Consider the following 22,204-nt stretch of genomic DNA (forward strand, 5'->3'; position numbering starts at 1 on the left):
GAAGTTGAGTTGCGTGGGCTCATCCATGGACTCAAGTGTATATTTTGTGAAGGTCCCAAGCATAAACAAATGTAGACTGTGTTAAGAAGGGACTCTGGATTAAAAATATGCACCCACATAAAAGGTATACGACTGACTGTGCCTTTAGAAAAAGCACAGGTAGAATGCTGTTCAGATCTGATCACACATTTAAAGACTTTCGGCTGAATCATTCGGCTGGATCTACAGTCATAGCTGGCCCCAATTTTACTCTAATGGTTCTTCAGCAATGAGGTCGAACAACAGAATCCGTGGCATAGTTGAAACTAAGTTTCAGTACATATAGGATTTAAATACAAAAACACACAAAGCACTCAGTAATGTCCACTGTTTTGTAAGTTAGTTTTCAAACTGCATTACCCAATTTTCCAACCTTAAAATGAGGAAGTAAGCATTTAAATCAATCTCACATTCATAGCACTCTCAAATCCTTGCACATGCATGAGTCTTTAGAACTGCTTCTTCAGCGAAGTTAAGCTGTGCCAATGCTCAGCCAAAACTGGAAAAAGTAAAAATTTTAAATGCAGCAATAGGGTTATTTTTATCAGTATTTATTTTGACTTGAAAATTGTTTTGTAATAGTTTTGTTCTTATTTCAATCCACTGTTTATTTGTGTGTGTGTGTGTGTGTGTGTGTGTGTGTGTGTGTGTGTGTGTGTGTGTGTGTGTGTCTGTGTGTGTGTCTGTGTGTCTGTGTGTTTTTTATCTCATTTCAAACATTTTTCTTATTTTAAAAGTAAAACAATATATGCTTCTTCCTATTTCAAGAAATGTAAAATATAACCAGAACAAGATAAATACTACTTATTTTAAGCACTTAATAACTTGTAATCTTAATTTTGTCATGCTTACGGCTCTTTTTCAGGGTCTAATTGTGATCAATTGAATACTTTCTAATTAGATGCAGACAGTATGCAGCGGTCTGATTTTGTCTCAAAGTGCTGTCTTTACATACTATGCATTTATATGAATAAAGTCGCGTACCCGACCTGAACAGTGGGTAGGCTAAGCACACTTTTTGCACTTGACACTGTTTGGTCCTCCACGTACAGCCCCCACACAAGGCCTGTGGCTGTGAGTCGTGCTGGGATGGATTCACTGATCAAAGTTCTTTTTGAGGGCGGGGGTTAAACAGAGGAAGCAGGGTTGAAGGACAGAGCCCCCCCATGTTTCTTTCTTCTTCATGTTCTACCTGCTACAGAGACCCTTTATCTCACAGAGTCACAGTGAATGCACAGGGGGGTGAAGGGTCAGCTTTGTGCGTAAATGCAACTGATACTATTACTTATCATGTGATTTCTGACTCAAATGCAAGTTTAAAACAATAGTAAGCCCGAAAGACGTTTTGACTAACCAGCCACCTGGCCTGACGCTATATGAGGTGAGACGCACACACACACACACACACACACACACATAAACATCTATTCTCCAGAGTTCAGATAATAGGTTAAGACACAAAAGTCCCCTCCTGGCCCCGCGAGTCAAGTTCTTCCATTCAATCCAATTCATCGTAATTCAAACCCGGTCACCCCCTCACTTCCCTTCACTTTGGCTGGGGTCAAAGGTCACCACAGGGCTTTAACCCCGCACAATTCTGAATATACACACACACATATGCCTCGGAGCCGCCTTCCTGTGTTCCCATCTCTACGGCAGCTGCCATTTTATCAGTTACAGCAAAATTCAAACCTTTTTTTTTTGTCAAAGCGCACACATTGTCTTGTGAAATGAAAAAGGGAGATATGATCAAGATGTTAAGAAAGCGTTAATGCAGCTTGTCGTTTCAATTTTGCTTGTTTTAAACTACGACTGCAATTTCTAATACAAAAGGTAATGCGCATAAAAAGAACATTTGGGTTTTATTGAATGTGCTGAAATGTGTAAAAAGTGTTGGCTTGTGTATGACTTTAGAACTCTACGTTATCCATCTATAGACAAACACAATCCTGGAACATTTTCACAAAATAACATTAGGATTACATCACATATTTAAAAATATATATATCACTCTTGTTTAAAGGTTGCGTTTTATTTGAGGACTGAACTTTTCCGATGCTTTGAATAGTGTTTTAAAATATTATTAAGAAATATTATAGAGTGACATTGTCTTATAATACATAAATAAACTAGCTACGGCAGTCACGTTTTGTATTCCTGTGACACAACTACATTAAAAAGCATGACTTGGTATTGAGTTGTATATTTGTGTTTGTATAAATACAAAATCTGCAGCTATGGAAACGCTTTGAAGTTTGATACATCTTTTAGAACATCATATGTGTGCTTTTGGTTAAAATATAACTATAAATTTGCCTTATGACTATATCACTAATGTTTGGGACACTGCAGCTGAGAACTATATTTATTGTCAAAATAAAGTTCCTGTTATTCCTTTTGTTCCCTTTTGTATTGGGTTGAAACTTTAAAATCTGCCAGTACCATCGTAGCAATGACAAAACAACATTCTTCCTTCAGACTGCATGGAGATAAACCACACTGACATGTACCTCGGGCATGCCTCGTCTTTGTGCGTCCGCATGTTGTCACGCTGGAGCATGTGGCTGTGATTGTGTGAATGTGGGAGAGGCTCGTGCTGCTGTGTAATGTATGTCTGTGTCTGTCCGTGTCGGTGCATGCTGTTCTCCCTGTTGCCCCTCGCTGTGTGTGTGTGTCATTATCCAGTGGGGGCTGCTCTAATGGAAGCTGTGATTAGCAATGCTGTTAATTAGACCACCGAGCCAGGCGTGCGGACTTCTGCCACAGAAAACTGCCACACGCACACACACGAGGAGAAGTGAAGCAGGAGCCCGCATGCCTCAGCCGGGCAATGGAAAGTGCAACAGAGGATCTGGATATTTGTTTGGTGTTATGTGAAATGACCGCACATGTAGAGAACAAAGCCAAACAATGATGCGGCTAATTACTTATACTTGAACTGCTGCTTGGGCAACACAGTTAAGCCTCATGCTGTATAGGATAATGGTTTGTGCCAGTATTGTACAATCACATATGTTGAAAATTCTACAAGGAAGGCTGCTTTGAAGGCAGCAAGTGCAACGTCCCTGTGTCCGAGAAGGTGACTTGTAATCACAAAACATAAAATACAGTATTATCTGGAACCTACTTTGACCAAATGTGAAGTGTCCAAAGTGAAACAGGGATTAGCAATGCAAAAACATGGAAAGAGAGGGAGACTGTGCTTAACTGACTAAAATTATGTGCGGTTTAATCTTCGGCAGAGCACAAGCTAATGTCGCTAGTGCTGTGTCAGCCACTTGCATTTATTTATTCATCATTGTAAGTTCAGAATGTGTGTTCCTACACAGTAATGTTATTGGATCGTCCAAAGAGGCTGTCAAGTAATTCGTTTTAGAATTCTGTAGCTGCCACTTGTATTATAACTTGAATAATATAAATGTTTATTCAGTGGTGGAAGAAAAACTCCAAAACTGTATTGTGCAATTTAGTAAACGTGTACTTTACATAAGGTACTTTACATAAGGTTCTCTATGTTGAATGACAGAAATTATAAAAACAACTCCAGCTATGTCTTCTGTACAGCTTTGCCACAGTGAAGTGTTGTGTTCATCATCTCCCTATGATATTGGTCAGCTTTTCCAGAGTCAGAAAACGGGTCCAACTCCCACCTTCACCTGAACATCCTGCTCTGGCTTCTTCTTTCTGCTCCAGAGCATTTCTAAAGTCCTCATCAGGAGCGCCGTCTTTGTGTTTCTTTCCGTGTGTGTGCGATAGCCCCCAGTGGCGCTCTGTCACCCCCCCTCTTGCTCCGACATCTGGTCCTGTCTCATTTACGGTAGGAGAATGTTGGTGTGATGGCTTTTTAATGCCACTGACACCGCCACGTACACACACTCATATCAGCATGTTCCCCTCAATTAACATGCAAGCAGCATTGATCCACTATGACAGCATATATGATCAATAGTTCATGCATAAACTGGCTTCTCAGCAAGATTTGGCTGTTGGTAAACAACAAGGGGTTGTGGGATGGACATGTTTGGTTTTAGAAACTCCCATGATGCAACACTTACATCTGGCATTGATTCACAAGGTTGGACCTGACAGATTATTATTACTTATTATTATTAAGCATTTGTGCACTCAATGGTCAGTTCTTCAAGCCTCAAACAAGCTTATAATGTTGTATTGCATATACCTAATGTACAATGGGCTAGAATACATCTGAGAAATCAAACCCCTGTTGTATTTGAAACAGAATAAATCTACTGTGTCTTCTAAATGTAGTTTTTAGTGTACTTTCATTTCCGTGTTCATTATCATTGGACATAATCACATGCACAGGGAGACAGATTTGTTGTCCTACCTTCATCTCTCTTCCTCTTTCCCACATCAGTCGCCGAGCTGATACCCAGAATCCCACTGATGGAGTAGGAGGAGCCAGCCGAGTCGCTGGTCACTGCAGAGACCTGGGTGGAAGCTACAGATGTCCCTGTAAGAGGGAAAACACAAGAATTAAAGTAAAAAATAGTAGATGAGTAAAACAAAACAAAACTATCGCAATGGAAATAGATAGGTGTTCTGTGGTAATGATCACTTCTTCCGCACAGTGGGAAAGGATCAACAGTTTTCTTTACGGTCTTTGGCTTTCAACCACAGTCTAAAGCCGTTCATGTTTAGGTTAAGTTCAGTTTCTGTAAATGTGGTTGTTTGACACTTTTGTGCTTGGCCCTCCGCATGCCTGAAGTAGCATGAATTGAATGTAGATCTCTATGACACAAAATTTCAATACATTTTCAACATATTGATACAAGCAACTTTAGGCAGGAAAACAAACACAAGTCGTATTTTTCTTTGTGTTAGTTGCCGTTGCTAGCTTTTCGGCAGGTGTTAATAAGATGTTTTAAAGTCAATGTTGATTATGGAGTTGAGATCTAAAACCCTTCATTAATTCTGTGTTTTGTCTCTCCTCTAATCTCCAAACAGGTGGATTTTAATATTCTTCTACTTAAAACAATAAACCTTAAAAAGAAAATGCGTGTGTATTTTTACTGCTCTAATCTTTCCCCTGAAGGAGACACGTTGGTTTATGGGCAACACAGCGACATACTAGTCACCGCTTCACTGACACGCACACAACATGGAGTCAGTCACTTTCTGGTCTCTTATCTGCGCCCCTATAAGCGGACGGAGGGGCTGAGTGACAGTATGGTATCCCAGGAGGGACAAGAAAGGTGCAGAGAGACAGACATCCTAATCCGCACTCCCAGCAGACCCGACAAACACACAAACACACAAACACACACACACACAAACAAACATACACACAAACATACATACACACACAAACACACATACATACACACACACACACACACACAAAACAAGATCTAAATAAAAACAGACAAACTGGATCAAGGTCCCTTCTAGCCACTTGTGCTAACAACAAGGGGCCTATAATGAATGCATATCCCTCCTTTTTCTCCAACACTTGATTTAGCACTTCAATTATCTGATTTTCTTTTCTCTTTCTTTCTTTTTTTTTTTTTAATCTGGAACGCAACGCTTTTATTCGGCAAATCCAAATGTTCAATTTTCCGCCCGGGAGTGGGACCATTTATCTGTGTAATCTCGGTGTGTCGATGTGCGTCTAGGTGCAGCTAGGTGTGTGCGCAAAAGAGGCATGGAGCGCTGCGTGTGAAATTAATTTAGATTAATAGACAATGCATGATTATGAAGATACGAGATACAGGGAATCCACTTTGGGGCGGAGTGGGAGATTGACTGCGGTATGTAATGTATGTGCACGAATATAGTATGAAATAACGGTAATAGATATATGGCTTTGGGAGACTTAAATCCAACACAATCTGATATCTGGAGTTGGGCATGTAAATTAGCATAATAATAAAGAGACTGGATTCTTGACATGATGTCACACCAGCACTGGCATTTGCATGTGTGGCGTTAACGGAAAAAATCAATTGAGGAAGACCATGGGGTAATTTTAAGCAAACTGTAAATGAATTTAAATGAGTTTATGCATAGGGGAAACAAGTCAATATTGGTACTGAAAACCTCCACAATACAAGGCAAATAAGTGTTTCTGAGATTTACATAAGACGGGTTGATGCATAAACTATTGGTAAAGGTCATGTCTGATCCCATCTTTTTTAAGGTTGGAATGTGTTTTCTTTTTAGGTGTTAAGTCAGAATGCCTTTAAGATGATAGCTAATATTATTTTATACATTAAGAGAAATATTGGATTATTATAAATGTGATATTGAATTACATTGTATTATAGTTGGAAGGGACCAATGAAATAGGAACCATTACAGGCAAATTCCTACTATCGTTCTATTCTTGAACTTGTCAAAGAGAGTGTATCTGCATTTGATCCATACTGTCTATTTTGACAGTTCAGGCTTTGCTCCCACTAAACTGTGGATCGTTTCGGGCAGGACTTACCTAAGTTGTGAGCCACCACTGAGCCCGGTTGGCCCGGCTGCTGAACCTTAGTCCGAATGATCCTGGCGGAGAGAGGAGAGAGCAGATATTAGCGAGGATCCGGGTGCCACAGGAACATGAGCGTTGTGGGAACAGCCCTGTATATGTGCCAGCCTGTGTATGCGTGTATTTGTGTGTGTGAAGTGGCTGAGGCAGGCTGACATGGCAGAGGGGCCTCACACTTCCTGCTTGGCTGCTCATGCAAATCCTACTCCTCCTTTCTCCATCCTTTCTTTTCCTCTCCTCCCCTGCTTCCCTCTGCTACTCTGGACCTTTTTTCCTAATGCCTGGTCCTTTCATATGATGCTTATTCCTTTCCTTGCTCCAGCACACCTTACGTCCCTTTTGTTCACCTGTTTTGCCCCCCACCCTTCTCTCTCTCTCTTATTACACTATCCCTCCTTCCTAGCCCTGGGCTCAGGGGAAAGACTTGTCATTGTACTACCGTGTTGAACCACTGAGCTGCAGCCACTTCATACATATGGAGGTCTCTTAGCTGGTCACTATTCCGCACGCATATGAAACAGTATATCCTGCCTCCACCCATGGCTACCTGTTGCCGTACGTGCGAGGGCATCACCTGTTGATGGAGCTGACGCTGGGGACGCTGTCATTGTCGCACACTCTCTCTGCAAGCAGCCTGTCCCGGATCTCCCAGGCAAACATGGTAGGGTTTTGGCGTTTGTAATCGGCTATTTTGTCAACCACTTTGGGTGTAGCAACCTTTGGTTTGGAGCCCCCGATAACGCCGGGGCGGATGCTGCCTGTCTCATAGTACCTGCAGAAAAAGTAATGTTGAATGAAAATACAATATAGAGAATGTCAGACAGATGCTGTGACTATATGCAGCGATTCATGTAATTGACTAGAGTATGAATGGTAAAAGGTTTCTCTTTTCATTTCACATTTTTCTCCATTTACCAAAGTGTACTTTCAGCAGCACAAGAGAATTTTAGCCCTTACAAGTGCCAATTTAAGAGTATGGGGTGAACTTGATAGCTTTTTCAAAATCTTGCTTGGCATTTTTTGTTGTATTTATAGATTTTCAATATCCTAAAAACATTAAAGAAACACTTTCAAATTGAACCTGAGTTGTTCGAATTTATAACGACTTAACTTAACACGTTTTGTCGATTGTTATTTTCCCCGGGGTAAAATGAAGAAGAGGACCACAGATCTTTGCACAGATAGTCAAAGTGTCCACCATGGCTATTTCATGAATGGATTTGCATGCGCAAGGGGCACAGGGGGCAGGGGGACAGCAAATACAAAGCTTGAAAAAAAAATGGGGGGATGCGAAGTGCGGATGCAAGCTGTCAGTCAGTCTTAAACCTGCTGCTCTGCCTGTTTCCCCTTCTCATTCTCTCCCTTGCACTGTATGCTAGAGTAATCCCTTCCCTCTAGATGTGTGTTCTGTAAACGCAATGCCACGTTTTCTTGTCTTCCCATGTTTCTCTTCTGCACATTTTAAGCATTTGATATTTTTTTTCATAAGCGCTGCTCGAGAAAAAATACAACCAAAATGGATTTAAATTATTCACTGGCAAATCATCAGTGAATAAAGTGGTTATTGATAGCACACATGGAGAATTCAAGTTGGTGGTTTTTCTTTTTTTTTTTTTTTTTGTTCTGTTGGCACCACAGAGACACAGAAGAGGATAAAACAAACGCATCCCACCAACACCACCATCTCCACTAACTCGCCCCCCTCCTCCTCGCAGTAACGCTTCAGTGAGTTGAACGTCCAGGATAAGGGAGAGAGAGAGAGATACACAGGCAAAGAGAGAAAAGGAAAAGAGAGAGAGTCAGACCAAAGGGAGAACAATGAGCAACACATTTTTTGATATAGCTACGGGTCGCTACCGACTAATCCTTCCCCCTTTTTTCTGTCCCCAAAACATGGTCTCGCTGTCTAGCACTTTTTTCCGAACATTCTGATTGTCTTTTACAACCATTCTCCACTTTCCGTGTTCCTTTATTTTCGGGGAGGGGTGGAGAAATATGGTGCCACTTTTTCATTTTGATGCAAATTTCCCAAAAAGTGATGAATCTGTTCCCCCTTTGTGGGCCTTTCTTCGCTGAGGGACGGAACGAGCATGGATTTTAGTTTTGGATTTATCTTTGAAAAGGCAGAAGTAGACAGACATGGAAGTAGGAAAAGGGAGGAGAGGTCAAGATGAGAGAGAATGGAGAAGACAGGCCTTGAATTATTGTGTGTATATTACCTTGAAGACAGGATTAGGATATTGTTAAATTGTTCCAAGGCAATACATCATTTTAGGAAGTAATACATGCATTCAACTTTATATTACTACTGACTTCTGTATCTGTAAGTTATTTCCACTTAAATTACACTATGAATATCTAGTGTAATTGTGTTGTTTTTTCTGTGTTTTCACATTTCCTACTCCTTACCTGCCCAGTATCTTGCTGACACATCCGTGGCTAACTCGTAGTTGTCGTGAAATGTCGCAGGGCCGCACGCCTTGGTGAGCGAGTTCCACTATTCGCTGTCGAACCACGTCTGGAAGGGGCCGTCCGTTTACAAACACACCTCCGAGCTGGTTCACGCCGCCATGTCCTAAGCGACAGGATCAGATCAAAAGGGTTAAGTAGAGACAGCACTAATGCAACACTGAAGTCTTACTGTCCTACTGCTTCACACCAGACACGCTCCATTTTTTCATGCTTAGGCTGGCATTTCCACCTGTTACCCCTAGTTGTCAATAAATAACAAACAAACGGGCAAACACTGTGTAATATAATAGTATGCAAAGTTAGCAGAGCCACTTGGTCGGGTCCTGTGCCCACGGCTGGAGTCAGTTTAACTCAAACACCAGTGATTTCCTTTCTGCCACTTATTTGTCTTGTTCAGCATAATGGCGGCGGTCGAAACTCTTCCAAAGTGCAATCTTTGCCCATTTTCACCGCAGGCTGGCTAAGCTAACACTGCAAGTAAATGAAGGGATTTCAATTAATTATTGACCAAGGCCTGGCCCCGGCCCCTTTTACTGAAAGATACAGCTAATATTCCCCCTGAGGGAGAGCAGTTCCAAGAATGGTACAACGACAGAATGCTAACAACAGGATAGAGCAGAAGGACAGCATAGAAAACATAGACTTTCCATAGTTTCTAATGTGTTACGTTAGAAGGACATTATGCACTGGTACAAAATAGGGATATGGTATTGGTTAAAATCCAATGGCTGAGTTGAAGATGGTAATTGTTTGTTTCTTTCTTTGACCTTGACATTTCTGGTATAGTCACACAAAAAAAGACATCTTCCTCTAAGTTCCAACAAAGACATAGATGACTGTATATAGATATAGTGCATACATCTCAGCACACTGTTTCTGTCATTACTACCACGCATAAGGCAAATACTGTATATGAGCACATGTGTGACCAAAGGCACAGTAAATCCAGATTCTCTCCTGCCCATAATCCAGCACATGGCTTTTTGTATTACCATGATGATTACGTCTTTAGGGGGAAGCACACACATGCACACTAATCCTTGCTGTGGGGGTAATAGATTTTAAACACATTAGCCCAGCAGGGATACCCACTAAAACACAAAGCTGTGCCCGAACCTGTCCAACTAATTTCTCCATCAGCATACAGTTAAAAAGCATTACAAAAACAGTACAATCTACATTCATTTATTTTAATACTATTGATATATATTTTGAGTAACTTTTAACTTTAGCGGAAAATACAGATCCACGGCAAACTTGGATTAAAATGATGTGCTAAAACATGGCAATCAAGTTTGAAGCGATTATGGACCAACTATGTACTTTCCTAATACACTCACGCACCAATGTGGAATCAAAAGTCCTGCATTCTACCAAACCAAACGTGCTATTTCAAAATGACACCGTCTCCCACTTTATTTTTAGAGATAGAAGAAGGCTCATTATGCAGATTGTGGCTGCAGACAGCATGATTTAAAAAAGCAATCATTTTTTTTTATAAAAGGCAGCAATATAGAGACAGTCCAAGCTATTTATGTAATGTGAGCTCCAGTAGCGGTGGGCCTCCAAATGCCATGAAATGTAACATGCACTGAACTTCTAAGACTACATAATCACATTAGCTGGATCAGTAACAAATGACATTTATGACCACTTTAAAAGAAACAAGACATGTAATTAGGGAACGGGTGTTATAGAGAGCTATTTTGAGGAATCTTCTCCAACAACTGAGAAAAATGAAATGCTTCAAATCAACATTGAATTTCCCAAGGATAACCGGCTGAAAGTATGTAGCAAAATAACAATTAAAATGTTGGAATAAAACCATAGACTTAATTTATTTTAAACCTTATTTGTCAAATGTAGATAATAATAAGAATAAAATACCAAATCATATTGTTGTATAATCTCTCTTAAGCGTAAATTTAGTAAATTAAGTGTCAAGGTATAAAGACATTTCGCAACAAAAATGCCTTTGATAGAGACTGGCACATCTCTGTGCCAGTTTTTGTTTCATGTGGATAGGTCTTACAAAGCTATTACTCATAAAGAAAGTAGCATTTTTCACAGATGCAGTAAATATAACTACAGAATTCCGACCACCACTTCATTCCACTTCACTTAACCTATAACACACCTGTAAACAATACACACAAACGCCCCACTATCATATGTATGCTTAATTGTTTTGCATGTTCTTAATGAAAAAGGTAGGTGCCCCAATGGAATTTGGCAATCTTCAAATTGTGACCCAGGACTGTGCGTACTGAGATTCCCAGTCTCAGTGGGTCTGTCCTGTTAAATAAAGGTTTAATCAAATTAAAATGTGTTTTTCTTTATGTTTCCCTCATAATTTACCATGCAGTTCAATATAGGAAATAAAATAATACATTACTTTAGTTATTGGGCTTTTCTACAGACACACTTTTGCCCAGTGTCTAAAAGTGCTCACACACGCTCTGGTGACCTGGCCTGATTCAGGTGCGCTCTCAGAATGCTTTTGTAGAAGAATTTTACAAAGACCTGATTTCGCCATGCATTTTATTATGATCATTATGTCCAAAGACCTTTTGCAGGTTTATAGCAGCCTACTGCTCCTGACTACATGTATCTCCACAGAATTCTCTCCATTCTTCCCTTTTTCAGTCTGTGCCTTCTCCCCAGATAAGAGTAAATGAAATGGGTCCTTTCACACTTACCTATCTGGGCCAAGGCATGGAATGGGCCATGCTTTGTAAGGCATGACTGTAGCCTACAAAAAGGCTTTTCCGATCACTATTTATTCACTTATCTGTGTATTTACTGTTAGCATTAGCTGTTTGAGGCTCTCACATTCTTGGGATTATGTGTTTGAAATTTATTTTCAGAGCCCATAAATACTGATAAAACCAACACTTGAAGGCATTTGTTTATCACTGACTTCACATGAAATGAGCTAGAAGTTCCCATATTCTTACACTGTTATTTTTTATAGTATTCTCTTGAAAGAAATTTAAAATTGTAAAATTGAATATAATTGCCAAACAAATGTTGTCAAATGGGGATTAAATTAGGAGCAAAATCCTGCATAGTTTGCTTAACCAACGATTGTGCCAAATTAAAGCAGTTTTGTTTCTGGACCTTGAGTCTCAGGAGTAGCATTTTATTTTCAGTTTTGATGAAAAACAAATCAGACTGTATAAGGGTCATTATGCATCCCATTGTATTTTATTTATTTAGCTTTTATAGGACCTGACTTAAGAGCTCTGCTTCCTCCTTAAATATTTGATTGATTCAATGTTTCCAGGAAGAAGATAACGCAAAATATATTTGCGCTTCCCCATCCAGAAAATAAGCTCTATTAGTGTCTGTGTCTCAGAGTTCGCCTGTCCCTCCTTTCCTCCTCTGTCCACGACTCTATCTCTCTCCCTCTCGTCTGCCTCGTCACGGCCTGACGCCTCAAAAATAAAGCAAAGAAGAAAATCACTACTCAACGCCAGCGGTTTTCTTCCTTGTTTTTTCTCGCTATAGAAGCCAGAAATGACTTTTGGCTTGAATGCTGGAAAGTTGCACTTTGGAATACAGATGAAGCACATTTCCTTTAGCCAACACTCTTTAGATCTCGAGATGTCCATAGTGGGATGTTGAAATTGCTTTAAATGCGTGGGCCCATTTCAGTTACTTTATTATTATTATTATTATTTATTTATTTCTAGGTGTAGACCTTAAGTTTTATTGTTAAAATAGGCTGCGTAGAACCACCATTAAAGTAAATTACGCACCATATCTTTAAGCACAAATCTATGACTTAATATTGAAACAATAATGTCAATTTTAAACAATGGCAATTCTTCGTTTACCATTTGTGCCAATGATAGGCTACCCCTTTTTTTTTTTTTTTTCTTTTGACTGACTCACGAATGGATGACCAAGGTATAGGCCGCAGTCCTGCCTGCTTAATATTCAGCATACCACCATTAACATTACAATGCGTTATTATGAAATTCAACTCATTACCATCACAATTACCTGCGTTAGATTTTTCAAACATCGCTGCAATATATTATTTGACCTCAAAAAACACCCGAGAAGCAAGGCCCTGTGCAATAAAAAAAATTACTGCTCTTAATTCATCAACATTGCAGAAAAAAAAAGGTTTTAGGCCTATAGCTTTTCCATATGATTAAAAAAAAGTCACGTAACACCACGGGTTGCGTGCCGAAATCCAAACAGCTTCATTACTGTCACTTTAACAAAAGATTTCAGCTCATTATAAAATAGTGCAGGAGTATTCATAAAAGGAAAAGGACATAAATGCAGTTTATTAACTCCTGCCTTTAACGTGTTTATATGTAATCGTTTTAAACCGTCCCGAGACACTGACATATAGCACATAACTTAAGCTGCGCTCCAGGCTCTACACAGCAACACCAGAAACGAAAATCATCGGCTGTAGTAAAATCAGCAATGAGAGGAAATATGACTTGTTTTTGTGATTGAATGTGTGAAGCACATTTTACTTTCCCCAAAAATAATGCACCGATTCTCTCTGGAACATGAATTAAAAATAATATTTTCCATTAGGCTACGTTTCAGTTTTCATACATGCAATAAACTAAATTCAAACAAGTTCTAATTATAATAGAGCAAAACAACACTACGGGCCATGTCACGACTGAGTAACCAAGTCCCTCATCCCGCGCGCACCTGCTCTGCTCCTGTGCGTGTGCGTGTGCGGGTGGATGCGTGGGCAGTGTGCATGAACCTTCTCACACACTGTTAGGGGTCAAAAACAAAGTCTAGCCTTGTTTTTATGAGAAGACCTTAGCAGACCTCGTGCGTAATGTGCTCTATGTGCTGCGTCTAACCCGGTTTGTGGATCAAGTTCAGCTTTTAGTCATGCTTTGTTAGACCCTCTGCCCCCTCGGTCTCTCCCTGTGGCCCTCCGGAAAGGAGCGGGGCGGACACGCATCACAGGGCTCATCCAGACACACCAAACCACATCCACAACAAAGCTGGAACCTGTCCCCCAAAAACAATCTCAAACAAAAATACCACAAAAACAACTTGCGTATGATATTGGAAGTTAAGATGTGCAATGTAGGCTGTCGGTAATAAAGGCTGAGTAAAGTCTCTGATAAACTGTGATTGAAAATTCAACCAGTGCAGGTCATAGCATGCGCCAAACTTTTGCAACAAGGAAATAAAACAAGCAGCACATGCAACTAGTTATTTCAATTTGAGTGATTATGATGTTAAACAGCAGGGCAATTTTAACACTTTGTTAACTGAAACGGTTACTTATGTGAGGTTTAAAACAACGTATATAAATGAAGGTCTAAACTTACTGTGCATTGCTGCGAACGGGTCGTGCTTACAATGAATCTCCATGAGAAATGTGGGGCTGTGGGGCCCCGTTTCAGTCCAAGGCTCTTCAAAATACCACTGGACCCCCAGCTTCAGCCTGCTGCCTTTTCCACACCGCCAGCCAAAGAAGCGCACAGGGGCGGCAGATGGAGTTAAAGCGTGTATTGGATACAAGCTATTACAATTCTAGGCCAACAGAATTGCTGCAAAGTTTGTTTCATTAAAAATACTCATAGTTTTGACGTGCTTGGAATGTAAATAAAAATAGTTGGTTGATGATGTTTTTTTTGTGTAAAATAATGGACTTCCACCTCATGGGGACGGGACGCACCAAGCTCTGTTCTGGGCTCTCCAAAACCAGAAGAGCTTTACGACAGCGGCAGCGGTCATTCCTTACAATCTTGAATCAAAAGGCTGAGGAATAAAACGAGGACAATTGTGTCCCGGCTTTCTCTCCGTCCTTCCTCCGTGGCAGTCCGGTGGTGGTGACTTCTAAAATAACTTTGTGTCTCTAAGATGTTTCAAAAAAATACAAAAACTAAAATAAACAAATACTGCTAAAAAAAATAAAACAACAACTAACAACAAACTAAAAAAAAACTCTCTCAATATATTTAGTCCAAGATAGATTGGTCCTCGAAGTGACTGAGGCGAGTCTTCGGGCAACAGTCTCCGGTCTGCTAAAAATGCAGCGTGTGAGTTCTACAACAACATCCTTAAAAGTGAGTTAAATCTAACGCATAAAAGACAAAACAGCAGTAGTTGATCTTGAGGAGATCAGTGGCAATGAGTTCTTGTCCTCCAGTGTGAGCGGATGGCAGTAGGCTGAATGGCAGTTGTCTGTTGTGACCGGGTCTCACTGTTTTTCCGGGACTCTGCGCGAGACTTTTGAGATAAAATTGATGAGAAGTAAAAACAGCCCTGACTTGTCCTAGTAGTTGTTTCCCAAAGACGTCAGAGCAGCGGCTTGAACACAAACGCTGGCGTTACAAAAAGAGACGGAGAAAAACGGTCGGCGCCCAGCGTTCCCTGTGGCGCGCACCGCGTTTCAGGACCTGCTCTCGTGCGGACAGCGCCAGCAATTCTAACCTCCACGCGCCGGCCACCTGCCCGTCACTCAGCGCGGTTTGAGCCAATCACAGAACGAGTGCTGAGGCTACGTCACAGTCAGCGCTAGACGTCAAAAAGAGGGGGAGTTCAGTGATTGGATGATGCTTATCCCACCGGCCAATGACAGCCTGCTCACATTTTCAAGCAGCCAATACAGAGGCGCGAGGAGGCGACGCACGGAGTAAATGATTTTATGTTTAATTTCAATTAACAACCAAAACCTAGCTCCATACAGTTTGCGCTCAATTTATTCATGTCAATATTAAATAGCTAATTAATGGTAAAACGAGGATTATGCCTTTAAAATGTTTACAGAAACACATATATTGTATTGGCATTTTGTGTAGAGTGAGATTTTGATACAAACGTTTTTTTTGCCTAGCCCATTATTGTAATACAATTAAAATGCAATTGTCAAAAACTGTTATTCTCATCTTGTGTGAGCTGTCGATTTCCCTGAAAACAACTGGCATGTGAAATTTCCTTGTTTGAACACAATGTTATAAATGTGTAGCTTGAGGAGAAAAATTGAGGGGAAAGCGTATGAAAGATGCATTGGCACTCATTACCTAATTGATTGCGGATCCAAATGAATGTCGTGTTTAATGAAATGCAATTGCAACGAGCTGCAGTGAGGCTCTGGTCTAAACAAACTACGGCATTCAATACATGCTGGTCCCACCTGATTTGAGAGGGCAGAGCTAACTCCCGCCCTTGTAATATTAACTGCACAAATAGCCTAAAGCTGGAGCCAAATTAAAAAACTGTTATTTCCCCTCTTCCTCTTTAGACAGTTAATCATTTTAGATTTTCCATGTTTACACATTGTCAGTAGAAGAAGACCATGCGTTTAGCATTATCTCTATTGTTCATTCGTGAATCATAATCATTATCACTAACCCTGATATGACCTTTTACCTCTTTTCAAACTCTGTTGTATCAACAAAATGTGTGATGTAGCTTTAGGCAAAGTGATTTTGAAAAGGTTAATATATGAATTAATTTTCTAAGTATTTAGTTTCTGTTTTCATTTGATTTTCAATTTGGTTTGGATAGCAACTCTTCCTGATTGCAAGTCTGACTTTGATCTCCTAATGACCCCAAGGAGGACACATCCATATACCAATCAAAAGGCTTACAGAGTTCATGCTTGGATGTGGAAATGCTGTAAATTAAAACATACAGTAGCTCGTAGACTTGGCCCTGCATCCCTTTAGTTTTTGACATTTACAACGTGAACCACGAGGGGGCGCTTTAGCTGTGGGACCTAAACATCAGCACTCTGACTTTAAAATGAAGTCTGATACCTACCATATTTCGTTTCGACAATGGGCTAGTCATATCTAATTAATTATAAAGGAGCTCTAGTCGACAGTATATACCTAAATTAATCTGACAAACCTCAGTATTGCTCAGTAAGAAATATTTCACCCTATTGCTTTATTAGGTATGGTTTAACGCTCTATATGCACCAGCTATTGGGCCATTATAACTTAATCCATAATACAGCTCCTTAAAATTACTATTCAAAACTCTAAAATTCGATGCACCAATACGAACTATTAAATATCATTATTATTAATTTTTTTTTGTAGAATAGCCATTTGTGGAAAGGCCTGCAGTCCAATTCACTTCCAGATTCTGACAATAGTGTTCCATGCTTTTGGATGCAGACAAACTCTGTTTTTAGAAAATAAATAATATTTGCTAAGATATAGAGCTGAAAACCACTTTCTTTCACCCTCCACTCGTTCAAGTAAATTGCAGTCGTCGCCCCATGTCTGTTTTATTTGCAAATTAAACACATAACCAATTAAAAATCCAAACACAATTAACCATGTATACAAATTGTTGTCGCTTTAGGGTTGGAAATTTAGAGAAAACTTCCATCAGGGTGGGACGACTCTAATCCGGGGGTCCAAGACCATTACCATATTTCATTACCACTCCAGTGTTCGAGATGAAAGCTGGGAGGAAGAAGACAATGTGTAGTCTATTTTGAAAACATTAGTGACAATGTGTAGAGATAACCATTAGGAAAACAAAAAAAATGAAGGCACAGTCAGGTGTTTAAACGTTTCTCTTTTCTATTACTTCTCCCTTTCCCCGTTTTCATCCTCCACCAAAGCCCGACTGCTTTGATGTTTTCGCGCCTTGGTCTCAAAACGAAAAAAAGCAATGAAAAATTAATAGCGCATGTTAACTCCACCGGCTCGTTTATTACACGCCCGCTGACTGTAAACATAATGAGAAAGCTTCCGTATCTCTTTTTAAGTTTTTCATTGGCTTATGAGATACAGACTAATAAATGATATGTTGGTACTGGGAGTTTCTCGGAGTCGTGAGGTAGAACTGCAGGCCTATCCCAATCAGGTAAGCCCCCCTTTTCACAGGACCCGGACGTATGGCGTTATTAGCGTGGCATATGACGCTTGTATAGTCTCATATGGGGCACTTGAGGTCATTGTGGATAAATGCCATATGAGGTCATCACATGCACCCCCTCCCATGTCTTGCTTATACGTGCCTCAACTAATATAGAATACTCTCACGTGATTGTGATTATGTTTGTTGATTATGCAAAAAAAACTTTCTGTGCAGCATTAGTATGTTATAGATTGTATGTGTGTGTGTGTGTGTGTGTGTGTGTGTGTGTATGTGTGTGTGTGTGTGTGTGTGTGTGTGTGTTTTGTTGTTGTTTTTACGACACGTTGTATAATAGGCTGTAGTTAAATCTTTGATTAAGATTAAAACCAGGTCGACCTGTTTGAGCACGGGCACATGCATAAAGCGAATATTTCCAATGATCCAGATGGTCACTGGTTTTCTGGCCTAGTCATTACTTAATTGTCAATGTGTAAAATAATAACTTTACATCTTACAACTTACTTTGTGAGCATGGGATGTCGTTGCTCATTGAAAGAAGCGGCCATGTGCGCACTTTACGCACGGCAGGTTGCAGAGCGGGAATAGAAACCGGGTTTCATTAGATCCACATTAATTTTGATTTAGCTGCTTAGCACGCATGGCACGTAGTTTAAAGTGATAGCAAATGGAGAGGCAGTAGGTAGAAGCAATGGGCCCGAAAGTCTCCGTAAGCGACCACGGAGGGCCTCCTTTAAACGCTGATTTCCTCTGCGGTTAAAGAGCTATTATCCGTTTGCAACGAATTTCACTTCTCTCGGCATTTATCGGGGATTAAAGTCCTATCCACACAAGAGTAGCAAAAACACATACTTTTTTCTTTGATGCAGATAATGGCAATTATGTTTATAGGCTTTTAGTGCTATGTCACTCTGTCCCACACACTGCACAATTTGAACATGAAATAGAAAATCACAGTTATTTCCCTGAACCTAGTAACCTGTTTTTCCATAGCCTACATCCGCATGATATGAAATGTTATGATATCCAATGGATGCCAAATAGTCGATTGAATGTTTGCTGTTGTTTTATGGGCCGCAAAGAACCTGTTGAAGTAGGGCCTAAATCCAATAAACACGCACATACACGTTCCTGAATGAACTGTTTTCCAGAATACTGACAATTCAATAATGACTTGGAAGTATTTTGATAACAATAGTAAACTAAAGGCTATTTTTGTAATATCTTCTGAAAATATTACCCAAAATACTGTCTAATCAAACATCAAATGTAATGTTATTATCGGGCTTTTGCCATCGGCAACAATAGTTTATATAACCCCAAAACATATATTTAAAAATGTTTTTTTTTGCCTTGTAAATTAATAAACTCGTTGTATTGTACATTTAACCAAACCTATATCACCAAAACTAAAAGTGTGGCAAAGTTTATGGTAAAGCTGCAGCCTTTAAAATATGCAAAGGAAATCTGCAAATAAAAGGCTACAGTAGAGGCCAAACCATGTTTCAATTATTATTGCAAGAATATTTAGCAAATAATATTACAAAATGGAGCTGATGCTTACCTGCTCTGCCGACCCGTTGTGTGGGACCAGGGCCTTGCTCCATGTCCTTGGATGGTGCGGGGGGAGGAGGTGATGGAGTGAAAGAAAAAAGGAAAAGAACAAAAACTTTTTTTTCTTGAGTCCCCCTCTCCGTCCTACAGTAGTTTTGGGCCAAGCTATAAGTTAAAATAATTCGACCCTTCCGCTCCCATTGCACTCTGTGCAAGTGTTCAGTCAGCTGCAACTAAACGCTTTAGGTGGAAAAAGGGCTTCGGGGGGAAGCGTGAAATGATCACGCCGAGTAAAAGAGCTGCGCTTTCAATGTGCGCTCATGTCCTTTTGATTCGAACGTGCATGCACTAATGCAATAGGCCTATATGTGTACGCGCACGGACACATAGATCCACCCAACTTAAGAGGATTCCCGGACCGGACCCCCCTCACGTGCATATTTTACAAAGTTCCACTAAACTTTCTTCCCCACGCCCATCTCTCGGCTGTCTGACTCGTCTCCGTGTCCTCGTGTCAGTAGTCCGCTGTGAGTTTGTTATGCTACTGTAGGCATATTAGCTCTATCTGCAGAAACTCTGGACCGGACTTTAAGAAAACAGCTTTGCACAACCGCGTCTCGTCTTCATTGAATGGATCTACACCTGTTACGCATGGCGCACTTTACGCATTACGCGTGGAGCAATAGCGGCATCCTCTTCTCCTTCTTGGTCTGGCTGTGTTCTGTTCTAACAAATAGCCCACTTCAGACAGTCATCTCTTAGATTTACTTATACGGATAGACTTGCATTGGCTAACATCATTTTGCTGGGAAGAACAAGCTCACCGCGATGTAAGCTACTGAATTTGCCATTGTCGTTTTTACATGAAAAGACTTTGCATAGACATGTATTCATCTAAAAATGGGACATGAGAACTATGACTGCAGAGGAGCTTGGGCTGAAATGTCACAATTGGTGCGAAAAAATAAGCTTGCTGTTACGACCTATTTTATCATTAGACTGATAATAGCCAACTTTTTCTTCAACATTTATATGGGGTAGCTTAACCATTTAACCTTAAAAGTAGTCTAAATGAATGATCTAAATGAGCCACAAAAGCTGCACCCGCCCGCGTGTGCTGCAAAACATCTGCTGCAGCTGCAGAACTCACCGAAGTAACAAAGCGCGGGACATCTGGCCTGGTCGTCGTGACTCGTGCACCGACCCTGACCGTCAAACTTTTAACAATTATGACAATTATTATGATTGTTATCATCATTATCAACAAGAACCAAACTAACCAAAAAGAGTCCAGGACTATTGTTCTTTTCAAACTCACATATAACATTGATACAGCTGATATTAGGCCTACAACATTCTGACCATACAATGCTATTCGCCCAAATAATGTAGGCCTAAGACTTCAGTCTCCAATACACATAGACATAGGCCCATGGAAATAATAACAACTCCATGCAAGGCCATGTAAAAGGCTGTAAAATGGAAAACTAGCCTATGTGCACATTCGCTCACCCTATAGGTGTCGCCTCACATTTGACTTTGCCCACGGTTTGTCGTGACAGAATTTGCCATAGTTCTGATAGTAATAATAATCTCCTGTTTGTTTTCCCTCCCTGTGCTAATTAATGTCATTAATATGAGGAGAGAGTTGTTGGATCAGTGACCCGAGCTCTGACCGAGCGGAACCGGAAAGAATCGCATTAACCGCGACACACACAAACTAAAGGCCGATTAGAACAATGTAAACACATAAACAACAGTGAAGATGTTCTCCAAAGGGCCGCCCGCCGCTCTCAGCACGGCATGTACCGGTACATTCTGGATCAAGTCAAAAACACACTGCATCCAGAAGGTCAGACTTGTGCTCAACACTATGGGTGCTAGACCCAAACTGCTCTAAACTGCGCATCTGCCCAGATCTTCTCTTACGGCTAGAAACATAATTACAAAGAAAGGACCAGTACACTTAATTTATTATTTTCCATTTGTCATACTTTTTTCAGATAGGGTCATCTTCAACAAGTTCTTTTGCTAATGAACAAATTGGCCTTTCAGAGAAACAGCCATAATAACTCAAATTGTAACATATAGCATTCTATTGTGTTTATGCTTTATTTATTTATTTAATTTTTCTATTCATGCAAATTACTATGACTAACAATGATGAAAACGGTGAAACAAGTTTTCAAACAAAGAATCAATCAGAAAGCAGCTTGAAGATATTATTTGTTCATTGGACATTAGCCTATGTGACACAAACTAACTTGTGTAATTTGTATGTCAAGGAAAACATTTCAGCGTGACCACCGACCGGACAAGGATTCATGTCTTTGTGGTTTCTTTCTCCCAGCTGTGTTTTACAAATGTAATCCCCATACCCATTCCACTCTTTGAAGAAACGTGTTATGACACATCATTTTAAAGAGAGAATGTGGGTACAATGTTAATTTGAACTTAAATCAAACTCAGCTCTGATTATAGTCACAAAGAATATTTAAAAGTCATCTAACTTTCCGTGTTTAATCCTTTGTGTTTGTTGATTACTACATGGTTGACATATTGACTAAATATATTTTCTCATTCCAAGAGTGTGGCTTAAAATGTAATTTAATAATGATAAAGAAGTCATGGTGAAGACATGTATTATCAAAAGGAAAAATACAGTAGGTTATTTAATACCTTTAAATTTAGCAGAAGTCACATGTGCTGCTTTTATATGTTCCACAAATTATTTGAACATCTTACACTTGAGTACATTTTTGGATAATGACTGTTTGTGAAAATAAAATTCAGGGCATTAAG

At 40.0% G+C, this 22,204-nt stretch overlaps 1 protein-coding gene across 3 annotated transcripts in view; it reads right to left on the minus strand.

The window, feature by feature from the left end:
- The window catches only part of pax5 (paired box 5), a 39,384-nt gene extending 19,550 nt beyond the window's left edge, over window positions 1-19,834 (minus strand). For 2 of the 3 annotated variants that reach the window (XM_072462710.1, XM_072462708.1), the window contains exons 1-5: window positions 14,335-14,583; window positions 8,945-9,110; window positions 7,110-7,307; window positions 6,491-6,552; window positions 4,388-4,513 (exon numbers count right to left, since the gene is read on the minus strand). In XM_072462710.1, the coding sequence (XP_072318811.1) occupies window positions 4,388-4,513; window positions 6,491-6,552; window positions 7,110-7,307; window positions 8,945-9,110; window positions 14,335-14,377 (595 nt within the window). In that variant the 5' untranslated portion in view covers window positions 14,378-14,583. Of the gene's footprint in view, window positions 1-4,387; window positions 4,514-6,490; window positions 6,553-7,109; window positions 7,308-8,944; window positions 9,111-14,334; window positions 14,584-19,412 lie in introns of those variants that run through there. The other variant, XM_072462709.1, reaches the window with a different exon arrangement.
- Between the last annotated feature and the right edge of the window lie 2,370 nt (window positions 19,835-22,204).

This window comes from Eucyclogobius newberryi, unplaced genomic scaffold (genome assembly GCF_026437365.1).
Source record: "Eucyclogobius newberryi isolate DKJ021-1_F unplaced genomic scaffold, fEucNew1.0.hap1 SCAF_4, whole genome shotgun sequence".
In the NCBI taxonomy this organism is placed as follows: Eukaryota; Metazoa; Chordata; class Actinopteri; order Gobiiformes; family Gobiidae; genus Eucyclogobius; species Eucyclogobius newberryi.